We start from the raw sequence: 18253 nt of genomic DNA, 5'->3' as shown, positions 1-18253 counted from the left end.
TCTTCTGTAATTAGGAACCAGGAAACTCTTTAACTGCCAAATGTTTAAGAATCTGGTTTTGCATATCTTATCATAAATCCACCAGATGAAATCTTCATTCATTGGAGATTAGCCCAGTTTCCTATTAATGTCTCAAAGTGTGTGCAGCCATCTACAGTAATCAATAGGTTCTTACAACATTCATGTTTGACCCAAGTATTACAGAATCTTTGTCATTCTGAATTTCTAAGTTTGCTGTTGGGGACTTTTTTTTTAAAGACCCTTTTTAGTTTTTACAAGACATTGTTGGAATGTGTATCAATACTTGTCCACATTGTTCTCAGATAAATCCCTATGTCCTTATTTACAACCACCTTGCCAATGAATATACTTGTGGAAAACATCTAGATGCTGGCTATCAGATCAAAGGCTGCTGATTTCCCCATTGCCTAGCTACATTAAAAAAAAAAAAGAAATCACGCAGGAAGAAACTAATAACCAAGACAGATTAAATGTGGAGTATGATAGTGTTTCCAGAGGAAAAAACACAATACCATATAAAGCAACTCAGTTTTTAGAACAACAGTTTAAAGTCAAAGTCAGTAAAAAGTGAAAGCACATATTTAAATCTGAGTGATCAAACTGCTTCCTCTAGTTTGATGTAAGCAGAATAACAAAATTTGCTCAACTCTAATTCCCCAGTTATCATCAAACAGGAAGAGTGGTGGGCTGTTGTAGAAAGTGCTTTTTAAGGATTAGCAAAATGTACATTAGGCTCTCTCTTCTATGAAGAATATGTCAAGAAACATACAAGGTGTGAATTCTACTAATTCTAGACAATTCAGGTACAGGAGAATCACCTACAGAAATCAGTGAAACTAAGATTCCTGGGCCCCACCACCAGATATTTTCATTCAGCAGTTGTAGAAGAGGCCCAAGATTTTTAATTAAAATAAACACACTAGGTAAATTCATTCTGAGGCTGGAAGCCTGGAAATACTGCTCCTTTATTGTTAGGACACAGGATACTTGAATAAGAGTCCAAAATATAGTCCAATACAGAGTGGCAATATGCTGAAGGAAGAGCCTGCATATCTGATCTAATAATTAGAGCATCCTTCCCGTTTACGCCCAAAGCCCATGGCCCATCAACGCCGGCTCCAAAGGCCGGCCAGCTCACCCAGGCAGCGGTAGGGAATGACCATGTGTGCGTGGGTCTTGCACTGCTTCCGGCCCCTCTTGCACCAGTTCTGGATGGTCACTGGTTGGTTGGCTTCCACCACATTGGTGATCTGTAGTTCAGGGTAGACCTGGGAGAGCACACAGAGAGGGTACATTGTTACCTGAGGCAGGGCTGGCACACAGGCACCCGATGAACCACAGCTGTTATCCCATGGGGTATAGGCTGGCCCTATGCATTCGGTATCTATGTACAAACAGCCTATATATATATATATATATATATATATATATATATATATACAGGCTGGCCCTATACATTTGGTATCTACGTACATACAGCCTATATATATACACATATATACACACATATATATATACAGGCTGGCCCTATACATTCAGGCTGGCTCTGTATATTCGGTATATATATATACAGGCTGGCTCTATATATTCGGTAGGCAAGCTTGGGCTTCCCTGGTGGCTCAGACAGTTAAAAAAAAAACAAAACTGCCTGCAATGCAGGAGACCTGGGTTTGATCCCTGGATTGGGAAGACCCACCTGGAGAAGGGAATGGCAACCCACTCCAGTATTCTTGCCTGGAAAACTCCATGGACAGAGGAGCCTGGTCGGCTGCAATCCACAGGGTCACAGAGAGTTGGACATGATAGAGTGACTAACACTTTTGGGGAATTCAGGGTAAAGAAAACGATCGTTCACTCAAAACATGACACAATCTAACTTTTACTTTACACGTACTCCTACTTTATAAACGCCCATTCCAGCTTAACATTTTTTTTTCTTTTTTTAATTTATTTGGCTGTGCTGGGTCTTAGCTGCAGCACATGGGATCTAGTTCCCTGACCAGGATTCGAACCTGGGACCTCTGCATTAGGAGCGCATAGTCTTAACCACTGGACCACCAAAGAAGTCCTTTAATCTATTTTCTAGTGGTTTTGTGGTTTAGTCACTTAGCTGTGTCTTAGTACGACCCAGTGGACTGTAGCCTGCCAGACTTCTCTGTTCAAACATATTTTCTAGGGGAGATAAAAAAGAAAGGGAGGAGGTGCGAGTGTGCTAAGTCACTCAGTCCTGCTCAATGTGACCCTATGGACTGTAGTCTGTTGCCGGGGGGCCCTATTAAAAGTATGGGGTCATTTCAATGCAAAGTAAATGGGTATGAAGATAGTCTGTAATGCCCAAAATAATTTTTTAAAATATTCTTATTTATTTATTTGACTGTACCAGGTCTTAGCTGCAGTACATGGAAACTAGTTCCCTGACCAGGGATCAAACCCCAGACCCCTGCATTGGGAGCATAAAGTCTTAGCCACTGGATCACCAGGGATATCTCCCCTAAATAATGTTGTGGTAAATACACCTGAGAATATTACCGTGACTGAAATTCAACCCAACCCTGTCTTAGTCAACTAGGCAAACATTTCACACACAGGATATGACGCATAGCAAGCTCTCTCTGTAAAAATTCCTCTCTTTGTTCAAAGTAATTTACATAAGAATAATTTATAAAAGTTATCATGAATCTTTAGATAAAGAATTGCATTTATGAATCTCTTCCCTTGATAACTAACTACAGCTCTTCACTCTGATTACTGTTCTCAATAAATCATGGTGTTTACTGAACACTTGGAAGAAACGTAAAACTTGATAAACTGAAATGGGTTTATGAAAATATCAGATCACTTCTATTTATTAATAATAATGAGAAGAGATTTGAAGGAAAAACAGAAACATAAAAATTTGTTTCTAAAATGGTCTTGCCCTTGTATAAATCTTGCATGTCACCAGAGTTGCTGTTTTGCCAGTTAAATACAATGAAGAGAGAAAATATAAGAGAACTGAGGACAGAAGCAAGGAAATGGCTATAATGATGGGTTATAATAGAATCTAAAGTGGGGATGCAGGAAGAGTGGGATACACAGTTCAAAGACTGTAGTATTAGGACTCCCCTGGTGGTCCAGTGGCTAAGACTCCACGTTCCCAAAGTAAGGGGCCTGGCTTTGATCCCTGATCAGTCCCCTCAATTAAGATGAAAGATCTCACCTGCAGCAACTAAAACCCATCACAGCCAAATCAATGTAGTATCAATGAGTCCTGCTGTGGGCTACAAAATTCTGTCCTAAAGGTACCAAAAAAAAAAAAAAAAAGTGGGTTGGATAGAAGCATTAGTTGGACAGTCAGAGTTGAAATTAAGATTCTGGAGGAGGTACAGTCACTGGTATCTGCAAGGACTATAATATGAATTTCAGAGGGAATGGCTGAAGAATGATGAAAGCAAGGTCACTGGAGGAATAAAAATCAAGGAACAGAGAAAGTGGAATCTTGGAACATCTAGGTTGATATCAAAATCAGCTAAGAATGACTAAAGATGCAGTTGGCTGAATGACAGAGAGTGAGGGCCTAAAATCTTTGAGGATTGAGGGGGATGCCCCTGAGGCAGAAAGAGCCCTGTGGATGCCTCCAACAGGTGGAGGACAGGTGGGAACTAGTCCATCCAAAGGTTGGGTGGGGGATGTTTTTTAGGGAGGAGGAGGAAAGTATGGTTTGGAAGTGAAAATTCAGGAGAAGGAAGATATCCCTATGTCAATGCTGGGAGGGCTGCAAGCAAAGAATGACCTGAGAAGGCTTTGAGGGAAGCAGTGACTTTGGGGAAGAAGCAGGTTTCAGAGCACGAAGATACTGTCCACAGTGTGGGTTATGGATAGAAGGAATTTTGCTAATGATTGTCAGTGACGTTCAGAGGGAACTTTCTGTCTTTAAAATGTTGATCTTTTGTTCACTGTGGAGTTTGGGGCATTAATTTTTGACCTTTAAATAGTGCAGGAAAATATGACTTATCTTAATTCCTGAGTGCCTCACTTGCCTTATCCTATCCCAACCCCGAGGCCAAATCTATTAAAAAATTAAGGCACTGAAATGAGTGAAAACTGTGGTCCATCCAGACAACGGATTACCCAGCAGGAAAAAGAAAGGCATTATAAAGCCATGAGACACAGAGGAATCTTGCTGCTGCTGCTGCTGCTGCTGGTAAGTCGCTTCAGTCGTATCCGACTCTATGCGACCCCATAGACGTCAGCCCACCAGGCTCCCCCGTCCCTGGAATTCTCCAGGCAAGAACACTGGAGTGGGTTGCCATTTCCTTCTCCAATAGAGGAATCTTAGTTGCCTATTAAGTGAAAGAAGCCAGTGTGAAAATACATGTGTGAGTCCAACTATGTGGCATTCTGGAAAAGGCAAAACCAGGGCGACAGTAACAAGACCAGTGGTTACCAGCGATTAGGGGGAAGGAGGGATGAACAGGAAGAGCATAAAGGATTTGGGGGACAGTGAAATTATTCTCTGTTATACTCGATACTGTAGTGGTGAATGCATGTCATTATACATTTGTCCAAACTCATAGAATGTACAACACCAAGAGTGGACCCTAAGGTAAACTATGGACTTTGGATGATCCTGATGTGTCCATGGAGGTTCATCAATGGTACTTCCCTGGTGGCACAGTGGTTGAGAATCTACTTGCCAATGCAGGGTACATGGGTTTGATCCCTAGTTGGGGACTGAAGGTCCCACATGCCTCGGGGCAACTTAGCCCATTATTGTTGTGTGCTGTGCTCAGTCCTGTCTGACTCTTTGTGATCCCATGGACAGCAGCCCACCAGGCTGCTCTGCCTATGGGATTTCTGAGGCAAGAAAACTGGAGTAGGTTGCCATTTCCTCCTCTAGGGGATCTCTTCTTGACCCAAGGATCGAACTCACGTCTCCCAAGTCTCCTACATTGTAGGCAGATTCTTAACCCAATGAGCCATCCTGGAAGCCCAAGCCCCTGGGCCATAACTACTGAAGCCTGAATGCCTAAAACCAGGGCTCTGCAACAAGAGGCCACAGACACAAGAAGCCCACTCACCACAACAAAGAGTAGCCTGAGCTTGACACAACTAGAGAAAAGTCCAAGACCAGCAACAAACACCCAGAGCAGCCAAAAAGAAATATACGTAAATAAATAGTGTACAAAATGTACTATTCTGCTGGGGGATGTTGAGAAAAGGGGAGAAGCTACGCATGAGTCAGGGCAGGGGGTACAGAGGAAATCTCTGCACTTCCCTCTCCATTTTGCTAGCATCTAAATCTGCTCTAAAAAAAAAGAGCGCTGGTCAGTGTGAAAGTGAAAAGGTCACATAGTCGTGTCTGACTCTTTGTGACCCCATGGACTACACAGCCCACCAGCTCCTCTGTCCATGGAATTTTCTAGGCAAGAATAGTGGAGTGGGTTGCCATTCTCTTCTCCAGGGGATTTTCCTGATCCAGGGATCAAACCCGTGTCCTGCATCGTTTATTGTCTGTCTTTCCTTCTAGAATATAAGCTCAACAAGGGCATCAACTTTGTATTTTTCTTGTTCACTGTTCCCCTCCCAGAACTTAAAATAGTGACTGGTACATTGTACAGTTTCAGTAAGTTTTTAATGGATGAAAACCCCTACCTTAATGTATGGGTACTATCCAACTGACTCAGAGAAGGCAATGGCACCCTACTTCAGTACTCTTGCCTGGAAAATCCCATGGATGGAGGAGCCTGGAAGGCTGCAGTCCATGGGGTCGATGCGGGTCGGACACGAATGAGCGACTTCACTTTCACTTTTCACTTTCATGCATTGGAGAAGGCAATGGCAACCCACTCCAGTGTTCTTGCCTGGAGAATCCCAGGGACTATCCAACTGACTAAAATTTTACTGAGTACTTATGATGTGTCGAGCCCTGTGCTAGTAAAGTGCAGTGACAGAGTGGTTATCATCTGTGATTTTACAGTGCTAACAATCACAGATAAAATTTCAGGCAATTTTCTACTGAACAGGAATATTTTATTATTGATAAAATGTTATGTGATTATTTCGTTAAGATTCTACATAATTTAGTTCATTTAGCAACACTTTATAACAAAAGTTTATCTTCAAAATGCTGTACTCTTACCCTAAGATCCCAAATATTTCACAAACTACTTCAATTACTTTAAAAAACCATCCCTGTTCCTCTATCACGGATTAAGTGATGTCAGCAATAGTAGTAGACTGAATATATCCTAACTAGTCTCTACTTTTGGAGAAGGCAATGGCACCCCACTCCAGTACTTTTGCCTAGAAAATCCCATGGACGGAGGAGCCTGGTAGGCTGCAGTCCATGGGGTCGCTAAGAGTCAGACACGACTGAGCAACTTCACTTTCACTTTTCACTTTCACGAATTGGAGGAGGAAATGGCAACCCACTCCAGTGTTCTTGCCTGGAGAATCCCAGGGATGGGGGAGCCTGGTGGGCTGCCGTCTATGGGGTCACACAGAGTCGGACACGACTGAAGCGACTTAGCAACAGCAGCAGTCTCTACTTTCAAATTTCTCCCAGGCACTCTCCTTTGATACTTTTCCACACATCTTCTCTTCAATTAAAAAATACAGGTAATTTTATCTCATTTTTTAAAAAAATGTTGAGCACTTCTTCCCTATATATAATATGTTCGTAGAGATAATCAGACCTTTTGAAGAATTACACACCAGTTCCCCTGATCATAGTAACTTGGCAGTATGCTGATATTACTCAAAGTCTGGCAGGCAGCTTCCAATTGTCCCTCACAAAACACATGGTAATAACGATGAAACACAGGCCCTGAGTCACGGGGATCCTAATGGACCAAATGGCTCAATACGCTTGTCTTTACCACGATTTCCCTTAGTCCATGCAATTCTCCAGGCCAGAATACTGGAGTGGGTAGCCTTCCCCTTCTCCCAGGGATCTTCCTAACCCAGGGATAGAACCTAGGTCTCACATTGTAGGTGGATTCTTTACCAGCTGAGCCACAAGAGAACTGTTTTTTAGAGCAGCATCTAAAACTGCTCTAAAAAACAGAGCCGCTGGTCAGTGTAGTCTGAGGCAAAATTCAATCCAGGAGGAACAAGCTATGTAAACACACAGAGACGGATATGTAAATCAGATCCTGGATGCATATTGAGAAATTTACTCTTCCAAAACCCTCGCCAGCAACTTAGCTCTACACGGAAACAGCTCCTTCCCCTGATTTTATTTTGTTCTTAAGTAGCTTAACACTTCAACGCATGCATTTCCGTCACAGACAATGTTCAACTTGAAAATGCCACTAAAATTTAATATCCCCATGGCTTTTTCTTCCAACAGAATAAAAGGCGAAGTGGCTTTTGGGACAGGAATGTAAGTCTCCCACCACCTCGTCTTGCTTATTACATCACAAAAAGTACAGCACTCATGAGTCATAAACTCGGTGACACCAGAGAGCTTGCCCTGAGGGACACGACATTGTGTGCAGTAAAGTGTTGAGTTACTGCATTTTTCTAAAGGGGTTCCAGCTGCCACTTCACAGAAATACTACCCTGCTGAGGCTTTTCTCAGGAGCCTTCGCTTTCTACCAAGGAGGACTATGCCTGCAGGAGGCACAGTCAAGTCATATTTTCTTCATTTTAATTCAAAACCAAAAAACTATCTGTAGGGTACATATTGATAAGAAAAAAATACGTATATACGTATATGGCTGGTTCACATGCCTTCCATCTCAGTGTCCTAAGGTAATAACTGGTGCAAAAAACAGTAACTTATTTGGTGGGTAATTTTCTAGCAGATTGAACTGCACATGGACCAATTAAGATGAAAGAGTGCTGAGGAACTGATGCTTTCCAACTGTGGTGCTGAAGAAGATGCTTCAGAGTCCTTTGGACAGCAAGGAGTTCAAAACAGTCAATCCTAAAGGAAATCAATCCTGAATAGTCACTGGAAAGTTTGATGCTGAAGCTGAAGCTCCAAAACTTCACCTGATATGAAGAGCAGACTCATCAGAAGAGACCCTGATGCTGGGAAAGATTGAGGGCAGGAGGAGAAGGGGGTGATAGAGGATGAGATGGTTGGGTGACATCACCAACTCAATGGACATGAGTTTGAGCAAACTCAGGAGATGGTGAAGGACACGGAAGCTTGGTGAGCTGCAGTCCATAGGGTCACAAAGAGTTGGATATGACTGAGCGACTGAACAATAACAACAAAATGATCAGAGAAGACAGGGCTTATTCCCTGAAGGCCACCAGAGCTCTACAAAGTGATGAGCCAAACACAGAATTTCCTTCCAGTTTCCATCCTAAAATCTAGGGCATATGTGTTATTTCCTGTGCTTCACCTTCTTTCTCTAGGACGGGGACATTGGGGATTGTTAACAGACAGTTTGAGGAGATTGCGAAACCACATGAATCCCATGCATGGTTTGCCTACTGCTTAACAATGAAAAGGGAAGTGGCAACTTCCACCCAAGCAGCCACTTTTATCCTGAGACAAGGAGCTATTAATTCGAATTTGCCAAAGAGAATAAAAAATTGCTGTTCTCAATTCAGGAAGTTTATTTAAAAGGGGGGAGGCACACCAAACATTAAAGACACGCAGTTTCTTCTGAAGTACATCTAGTTCCAATTAGGCACAGTGATTACCACAAGCACAAGGAACTTCCAAGTCAGAAAGAAAAACCTAACAAAAAAAACCACAATATAAACCATACTGAGATTTCTGACAAAAATCTGAAATACTATATATCTTCCTTGGTGGCTTAGACGGTAAAGAATCTGCCTGCAATGCAGGAGACCCGGTTTCTATTTCTGGATCAGGAACAGCCCCTGGAGAAGGGAATGGCTACCTACTCCAGTATTCTTGCCTGGAGAAGTCCATGGACAGAGGAGTCTGGTGGGCTACAGTCCACGAGGTTGCAAAGAGTTGGACTGCATTTTTTATTAAACAGTGCCAGTATATGACCAGAGACAAAGAAGCATTTTTACGTTGAGACAAATAATTTATGACAAGCATTCTATGTTTTCTTTGTGGCATCTCACGCCTTAACATAGGAAATAAAATATCTGAGATCCCTAAGCTATTTCATTTGTATGTTGCATCACGGTGTGCTCACACAACAAGCATTGCTGAGAATTTGCTAAAACAGCAGGTATTAGCAAAGCCTGATTTTTATAGGGCCCCCATCCTTTTCCAAAATGTCTCCTATTTGATTCCACTGATCACTATTTTTTTAATTATAAAAAAATTCAGATGATGAGAGCTTCAGTAATCAATACTTATAGCAGAAGCAAATTTAGGCTTGGGTCAGTTCCTTGAAAAGCAGACAGTCCGCAGTTCCTAAAAATTACACAAGGCAGCCACTGAATAAACATACTCACTGTGCAACAAGCACACTCTTCTTAAGACCCTTACACTGTACTTCAAATGCTTAGGTCCATGAGGGTCCTCCCCCATGGGCAAACCTTCTCCACTCACAGTGTAATAGATGTGAATCCTTCTCGCCCACTTCAGGAATGCTTTCTGGTATTTATTGCAGTGTGCCTGACATTCGGGTTAAGTACATATGTGCACCACCTCCCCGTTGCAAATATACTTTCCACGGGCAGGAAATACAATGAGACCCCCACTCGCAGCCTCCCCAAGGTGCTCCACCTTCATGAACTTGGCTGAATTGGTCAGGAGGCTGCCAACATGCCTGCCCCTCTCTGCAGCCCTCCAGCCCCCACCCCCTTTCTCAGCAAGAGCTTTCCTAAGTGCCCATATTTTAACTCTGCAGCTCCGGCCCCAAAGCTGATTACAGCCAGAGGAAAGCACTCTGTCAAGTACGTTCTCCTTGCTTAAGCGTTGTGAACAAACACATCCAAGCTCTGGTTAGCTAAGGCTGGCAGGCAGGGGAAGTCACAGCCAGAGGTGGTGCCTGGCAAAACCATGAGGGGACAGGAAGCAGGCAATTGGAAGAAACAAGAAAATAAGATTGACAGAGAGAGATAGTAGGAGGAGACGTCTATGGACCCAAGTCACAGAGATACGGAGCGGATGAGACAGGGACCACCTGATTACCTGTAACTCCAGTGAGGAGTGATGGGTCTCCTTCAATAAGCACACCCACTTTTAAATATGTATTTATTTATGGCTGTGCTGGGTTTTCCTTGCTGCGTGCGGGCTTTCTCTAGTTGCGAGCTGGGGGCGGGGAGGGGAGGGTGCTACCTGCACTGTTGTGCAGAGGTTTCTCATTGCACTGGCTTCTCTTGTTGCAGGCAAGGCTTGTGGGCTTCAGTAGCTGTGGTGCACAGGCTCAGTTACCCCGAGACATGTGGAATCTTCCTGGGTCAGGGATCGAACCCATGTTCCCTGCACTGGAAGGTGGATGCCTATCCACCGTACCACCAGTGAAGTCTAAAAAGCCCAAGTCTAAAAAGCCCCCCTCCTTTTAAACATAAGCTATTCTGGTAGCTTCTTCCTTCCGAATGAACAAAACCCAAGAAAAATGCCCCAGCTCAAAAGTTGGTTCACTAATATTCCCTTTCTTGATCCCTTCTTCAATCTCTGAATCCAAAGCACTTTATGCCATCACTTTTATCTGACCACCGGCCACTCACCTATTACAATGATGCACCTTCCTGCCCCCTTAGACTATACACACACTCCTTGAAGGCAGGGACTGTATGATTCACTTTCTGTTCTCTCAATGGTGGTCAGCACTGTAACAGCACAGTGAGTGCTTGATCAACAGGTAACAAATATTTCTGGCTAAGTTCAGAATCCATTAGACATAGGGAAATCTAGCATATATTAAGCACCCGTTGGATATTATCAATGTGTATGTAAGATAACCTGAATGGTATGATATTAGTGTTGGATCATAAGCTTTTGAGAAAAATAAGCACCTCAGTGTCATCTAACATTGTTTTCTGAAGTATGATGTGGCCACTTAGTCGTGTCCAACTTTGTGACTCCAGGGACTATAGATCACCAGGCTCCTCTCTCCATGGAATTCTCCAGGCAAGAATACTGGAGTGGGTTGTCATTCTCTTTTCCAGGGAATCTTCCCAACCCAGAAATCCAACCTGGGTCTCCTGTGTTGCAGGAAGATTCTTTACTGTCTGAGCCACTAGAGAAGCCCTACCAATAACAGTATATTATAAAAAAAGCAATGGATTATTGTTAATACATGTAAAAGTCAGGCTCTCCCTAGGCTAAGGGGGCCCATCTGACTGGGCCAGGCATCTATAACAAGCAGCTAACTACTCTGGCCATATAAATATGTATCTTTGACAGCAAATATATCTGTACATAAATTTAAAAAATTTAAGTGAGTTGAAGAAATTTCAAATACCAACAACCAGGAGAGGTAGAGTAGAAACCATCTTCGATCCATATTAGAAGGTTATGGTTGGTAACATAATTAGCTTTCCCAGGAAAATACCTTAAAAACTTGGTCACCATCAGAACATTTTCATTCTAAATTTAAAAAACCTAGAGTCTCCATTTCTCTGTTTAAAAAATATTAATCTCAGACAAGATGACATTTAAGTTGTTAAATATGCAAACCAAGAAAAGATATGGATGATATTTAAGAAAGCCAAGAACTTACATATACAAAAATGTAAAAACTATATCTTTAAGATACATACTATTAGAGTCCTACAAAAACGTTCCTTCATTGGAAATATTAAGGACAAACAGGGGACCCCTTGGAATATCATTTTGCACCAGGCCACCTGGGACAAGGGATTAATGAATGCCAAAAGTTGTATTTACACACAACTTGACTAAACCACCACCACCAGGTACCAAATGCCCAAGGATATTTCCAGACCACAAAATCAAATGTGGCTAGTAAAAGGCTGAACACAGGGTTAATGGTCAGGGTTGTGTGCGTTCATGCTAATTCTGAAAGGAATTTGCTTATTGTTCTTTCTGGTCTTTCAACACTTAACAATCAACTTTTAATCAAATTCTCCAGGATATTTCTTTTTGAAAAAAGCTTCCCCGGTGGCTAAGTGGTAAAGAATCTGCTTGTAATGATGGAGATGTGGGAGATTTGCGTTTGATCCCAGAGTCTGAAACATGCCCTGGAGAAGGGCATGACAACCCACTTCAGTATTCCTGCCTGGAGAATCTCATGGACAGAGAAGCATGGTGGTCTATAGTCCAGAGGGTCACAAAGAGTCAGACATGACTGAAGCGACTGAGAACACATGCTACAAATTATGTAGTGTTGTTAAAATGGTGTTTTAAACATGTAAGTCAGAAGTCAATAAATAACATGTGTTACTTTACTTTATCTTCATCAATTTACAGCTGCAAAAGGGATGAACTTGCCCAAAATAATGCATGGCAGCTGGAGGTAAGGTAGAGAACTGGGATTCCAGGCTTTTCCAAGAACAAGAGCGAATAGATTTTATAATTATTGGAGTGATGAGCACAGAGGGAATACAATATACTATTCTTTCTATTTTTACACATGTTTGAAAATTTGAATTAAAAAGAACCAAAAGTTTAAAAGGACTTCCTGAGTGGCTCAGACAGTAAAGAATCCGCCAGCAATGCAGGAGACCTGGGTTGAATCCCTGGGTGGGGAGATCCCCTGGAGAACTCAACATTCAAAAAACTAAGATCATGGCATCTGGTCCTATCAATTCATGGCAAATACAAGTGGAAACAGTAAGAGATTTTATTTTGGGGGGCTCTGAAGTCACTCTGAATGGTGACTGCAGCCATGAAATTAAAAGACACTTGCTCCTTGGAAGGAAAGCTATGACAAATCTAGACAGTGTATTAAAAACCAGAGATGTAACTTTGCTGACAAAAGTCTGTATAATCAAAGTTATGGTTTTCCTAGTAGTCATGTGCAGTGTGAGAGCTGGACCATAAAGAAGGCTGAGAGCTGAAGAACTGATGCTTTCGATTGCGCTAGAGAAGACTTGAGAGTCCCCTGGACGGCAAGGAGACCAAACCAGTCAATCCTAAAGGAAATCAACCCTGGATATTCACTGAAGGACTGATGACAAAGCTGAAGTCCCAGTCTGTTTCTGTGTGTGTTCAAGTCTGTTTCTGATCCATCTGTGTCATAATTTAGATTCCACATATCACTTAGCTGTACAGCAGAAATTAACACAACATTGTAAATCAACTATACTTGGATCAAATATTTTTTTAAAAAAAGAAAATATATCATAAACTTAAAAAAAAAAAACAACCCTCAAATTGGTGACAGCTCTGAGTACGCAGAGAGCATACTAATTCTCAGTTCTAAATAACTTTCACTTCAGCATCAAAACCGAAACAAAGCATGTCCAAGTCAATCTATTTCTCTTTCTGGATTAAAATAACATAGTCTCTCCTCTACAGTTTTCTGGAATACAAAGAAAAATCCCATCTTAAACTGTTTCTTAACATATATTCTTGTAATAATGAGAGATATTAGAGGCTATATCTAATTTAATTGGAAAAGAGAACTGGAAGCTGAAATTGCTCTCTGATTACAACTTAATGAGGAGCTGAGAGGCAAGACACAGCTGATGAAACACCACTGCAATAATGGGAAAGACATGCACTGCTGTGTTTTCACAATGACGACCTCATCTAAGAACAAGGGACAGAAAACGCTTCAGGGCACCAGCCTATTTCCCATTAATGTGGCCCAAGTCTGTTTCTGACACTGTATGTAAATATACTGTCATATGCATATATTCATACAGAGTTGGGAAATATTGTGCAAGAACCCTGTTTAAAGTATGAGTCACTATTATACCAACATGCTGAATGTAGAGACAAACGCGGGAGGGGTATACCAAAATAAACAGGACAGGACACGACTGAAGACACAAATAGATGTGTCCACATATAGCCAAGATCCTCACTGTCTTTCTGTTAACTTAGGGCTCATTTTCTCATTTTTAAAATGTCCAACCTATTGTTAACCAAGTATGCTCCAATACAAAATAAAAATTTTAAATGCATATAAACAAACAAGCTTTAAAAAAGCCCATAAAAGGAACAAAATTGGGTCACTTGTATCGATGTGGATGAACCTAGAGTCTGTCATATAGAGTGAAGTCAAAAAGAGAAAAACAAGTATCATAATATTAGTGCATTTATAGAGAATCTAGAGAAAGGTACTGATGAACCTGTCTGCAGGGCAGGAATAGAACACACGTAAAGAACAGCAGGGGAAAGAGGCGGGGACAAGCTGAGAGGGCAGCACTGATACATATACGTGTGTCAAGTGCCCAGTCTACACAAGATTATTTGTCATTTCTATCTCAGTAAAGCTAAAAAGAAGAAAGAAAAATACAATACAGGCAAAACATTTTTAATAAATAAGAGGTCAAATATAAAAGTCCATAATATTACTGCAAATATGTAATAATTGAGTATGCATTTAGGAAACAGCTAGAGAGTACCAAGGACAAAGGTTACATGAAACATTAATCTGATTAAAAATGATTAATGGTGTGCAAAGAAATATCCAGACTGATTTCATCTCTTTCACCTCTGAATCCTATGGTTTGTGCAAGCAATCCTTATAACTATACAGACCAATAATGCAAAACATGTATCTGTACTCATGCACAGGTGAAAGGTGCTCAGTCATGTCTGACACTTTGCGACCCCATGGACTATACATAACAGCCCATGGAATTCTCCAGGCCAGAATACTGGAGTGGGTAGCAGTTCCCTTCTCCAGGGGATCTTCCCAACACAGGGATCGAACCCAGGTCTCCCACATTTAGGGCAGATTCTTTACCAGCTGAGCCACCAGGGAAGCCCACTCACACATCCATACATGACTACTAGAAAATCCATGAGTTTGAGCAAGCTCTGGGAGTTGGTGACGGATAGGGAAGCCTGGTGTGCAGGAGTCCATGGGGTCACAGAGAGTTGGACACGGCTGAGCAACCAAATTGAACTGAACTCATATACAGGTAGGGTACCTCTATTCAAAAAGTTTTCACATAATATGAATTTTTGCATCTTTCAAATACTAAAACAACTACTCATAGGTGCCTGTCATTTCTGGGTCAATTTTAAGCCCACAAAGGTGGACGGCACACACAGCAAAATAATAATGGCCAAGAATATTTCAGTTTCTACAATAGCAGCATGTCTCCCATATGCCCTCAAAGTTGATTAGATTAAAAGGACCACATGTGTTCAATTAATTTTAACTTCACATAACTAAAAAACAAAGACAGCAAAGTTGACAAAGAAGTCTTGTCTGGGGTTATATATTTTAGAGCAGACAGTTGGGTAAAGGAAATTGCTTTGTTCAACTCATCAGCTTTTGTTTGGGCCAGGCACTGGTGTGCTTTGTCTTATGATTCTGTTAATTTATAGACAAAACAACTGTTCATTTAGAGCAAGGAGGTTAAAGAAACAGAAAACACATACTGTTAATTGTGGAAAAGAAAACACTTAGGAAAAAGAAAGGATAGCCATAATCTAATAGAAGAGACTAGAAGCAAAGCCATATGCGCATAAGTTTCCCAGCTGGAAATCTCAGCCAGTGCTCAAGGCTTAACCTGCTCAAACTCCCTCCAGAGACCTGTTCCCAGCATAAGAAAGCAGAGTCACTGACACCTGCTCTACACCCCTGAGTCCCAGAAGGTACTTTGCATATTAGAGAGGGTCAAAGAGCCTGTGTTTTAACTTTTTCCTTACAAGAAGAGAAAGAACAGTACTCAGACTTTTATAATTTCTCATTTAACTGACAACATTTAACTTTTACAATACACACCTGTGCGCTCCTATCATAAAGGTGGGACATAGTCTAAGATCCGTTAGGCAGCTTTCCTGGACTGCTCAGGTGTCAGAGTGAAGGCTTGCATTTGAATGCAGGTTCAAAAGAGAGGCCCATGCTTCCCTTTCACTGCACTTGACCCTAAGAGTTCCCTTGTAACAGCATCTGGATGTGAGAGTTGGACTATAAAGAAAGCTGAGCGCCGAAGAATTGATGCTTTTGAACTGTGGTGTTGGAGAAGACTCTTCAGAGTCCCTTGGACAGCAGGGAGATCCAACCCAAAGGAAATCAGTCCTGACTATTCACTGGAAGGACTGATGCTGAAGCTGAAACTCCAATATTTAAGCCAACTGATCGAAGAACTGACTCATTTGAAAAGACCCTGATGCTGGGAAAGATTGAAGAGGGGAGAAGGGGACAACAAAGGATGAGATGGTTGGATGGCATCACCGACTCAATGGAGATGAGTTTGAGTAAGCTCCGGGAGGTGGTGAGGAATTTACAGGCAGGGATGCCTAGCGTGCTGCAGTCCATGGGGTTGCAAAGAGTTGGACACGACTGAGCGACTGAACTGAACTGAACTGAGGTATCACATATGTGTTCATCTATACAAGAGCGATGGGCAGGATCATCTTTCCCATGCCTTTCACACTAGCATCTTGAGACTTGAATTCCCTTCTCTTTTTAAATATTTATTTATTTAGGCTGTGCTGGGTCTTAGTTGCATTATGCAGGATTTTTGTTGTTTTTGCAGCTCTCAGGCTTAGTTGCTTCCTGGGATGTGGGATCTCAGTTCCCCGACCACCAATCAAACCCACATCCCCTGCACTGCAAGAGGGATTCTTAACCACTGGACCACCAGGGAAGTTCCCTGCATCCCCTTCTCTTCTCAATCCAGATCACCCTTGCATATAGGTTAATCTTTCTATTAGTATCGTGAGCAGAAAAGTCTTGCTGAAAATAATCACATAGCCCTTACTCACTTCTAGGGTTAGATCCCAAATCCCCACAATCAAAATCGTCTACTTCACAGCCTCATCCACATTTTCAATTTCCTCAATTCTTTTCTCAGTTTATCTCATTGTATACTTAGAAGCTCCTTAAGAGCCAACAGAGGCAGTAAAGAATCTGCCTGCAATGCAGAAGACCTGGGTTCAAGCCCTGGGTCAGGAAGATCCCCTGGAGGAGGGCATGACAATCTACTCCAGTATTCTTGCCTGGAGAATTCCATGAACAGAGGAGCCTAGCAGGCTAACGTCCACTGGGTCACAAAGAAGCAAACATCACTGAGCAACGAACACTTTCACTTTCTGTGAGCCAAGAATGATGTCTGGCCACTCAGCAACACTTTACACAAAATCCTATCCTGAATCAGTAAATATTTGCTCAATTGGCCTGAATTAAATTTGGTATAAGAAGAAAAAATTGGGGATGGAATGATACTTCAGACGAAGAACTGAAGTGTATTTTCAATTTTTTCTTCTCTCAACCTAAAGCCTTTAGTTTAAATAACACATTATTTTTTAAAGTCTCATTTCATCCAAAAGAAAGAGGACAACAAAATCTAAAAATTCTAATTTTTCTTCCTAGCCTTTATAACATATGTTTTCGAGGGGAATACTATCATAGTTTGGATCTACTTATATTTATAAGACTCCTAGATTCCTGAGACCAATGGCTAGATAATATAATAGTTCCTTAAGGCAAGTGGCCACTGTAGGCTGTTAGATGATGAATAATTTATATAGTTATTTTCAAATTGTTTCTGTGATGGCAGTACTTTCTCCATCTAGTATAGAATGAAGGAATTTTTTTTCTACCAGAGGACTACCAGAGGACCACAAACAATCATCAAGGGAGCGTCTGTTGTGGTCATCTATTATTGCACACAAACTATCCCCAAACTTAGTAGCTTCAAACAGGAAGCATCTCTTATCTCACAGTTTCTGTGGGTCAGGAATCTGGAAGTGGCTTAGCTGAGTGATCCTGACTTGTAAAAGGGTGCAGTCAAGATGTCAGCTACGGCTCCAGTCAAATGAAGCCTTCACTAGACTACAGGATCCACTTCCAAGTAGTTTCCTAGTTGCCTGGCAAGTGAGTGCTGGTTGCTGGCAGGAACACTCAGGTCCGTATTAGCACATGTACATGTCTCCGGAGCTGCTTGAGTATCCTCACGACCCGGCGGCCGGCTTCCAACACAGCAAAAGTATGCAAGGTAGAAGCCACGTGCCTTTTATGATCTAGCTTCAAACATCACATGCATCTTTTCTGTAGCATCCTCCTGCACAGTGGGAGGAGACTATGCACGGATGTGAATTCCAGAGGGGAGGTGAGCACTTTGGGAGCCAACTTAGAGGCAAACTGCACCATAATAATTAGAACTCCTGACAACTCTGTGAATTGACCAAGTGATTCTTCTTCACATGCTATCAGCTAGAGTATCGCAAGGAAGGGCAACTGAATGAGGGCCTCCATTCTCTTCCACT

At 41.9% G+C, this 18253-nt stretch overlaps 1 protein-coding gene and 1 non-coding gene across 8 annotated transcripts in view; both read right to left on the bottom strand.

The window, feature by feature from the left end:
• APP (amyloid beta precursor protein) overlaps nucleotides 1-18253 on the bottom strand; it is a 312159-nt gene that overhangs the window by 215604 nt on the left and 78302 nt on the right. For all 7 annotated transcript variants that reach the window (XM_061424251.1, XM_061424401.1, XM_061424605.1 and 4 more), the window contains exon 3: nucleotides 1160-1289. In XM_061424251.1, coding sequence (XP_061280235.1) covers nucleotides 1160-1289 — 130 coding nt within the window. The remainder of the gene's footprint in view (nucleotides 1-1159; nucleotides 1290-18253) is intronic.
• On the bottom strand, nucleotides 2013-2085 carry TRNAR-CCU (transfer RNA arginine (anticodon CCU)). The gene has a single exon. It is a non-coding gene; the product is annotated as a tRNA-Arg (tRNA).

The sequence above is a fragment of the Bos javanicus genome, chromosome 1 (assembly GCF_032452875.1).
Source record: "Bos javanicus breed banteng chromosome 1, ARS-OSU_banteng_1.0, whole genome shotgun sequence".
Taxonomy (NCBI): domain Eukaryota; kingdom Metazoa; phylum Chordata; class Mammalia; order Artiodactyla; family Bovidae; genus Bos; species Bos javanicus.
This window is presented reverse-complemented; position numbering and strand designations above follow the sequence as displayed.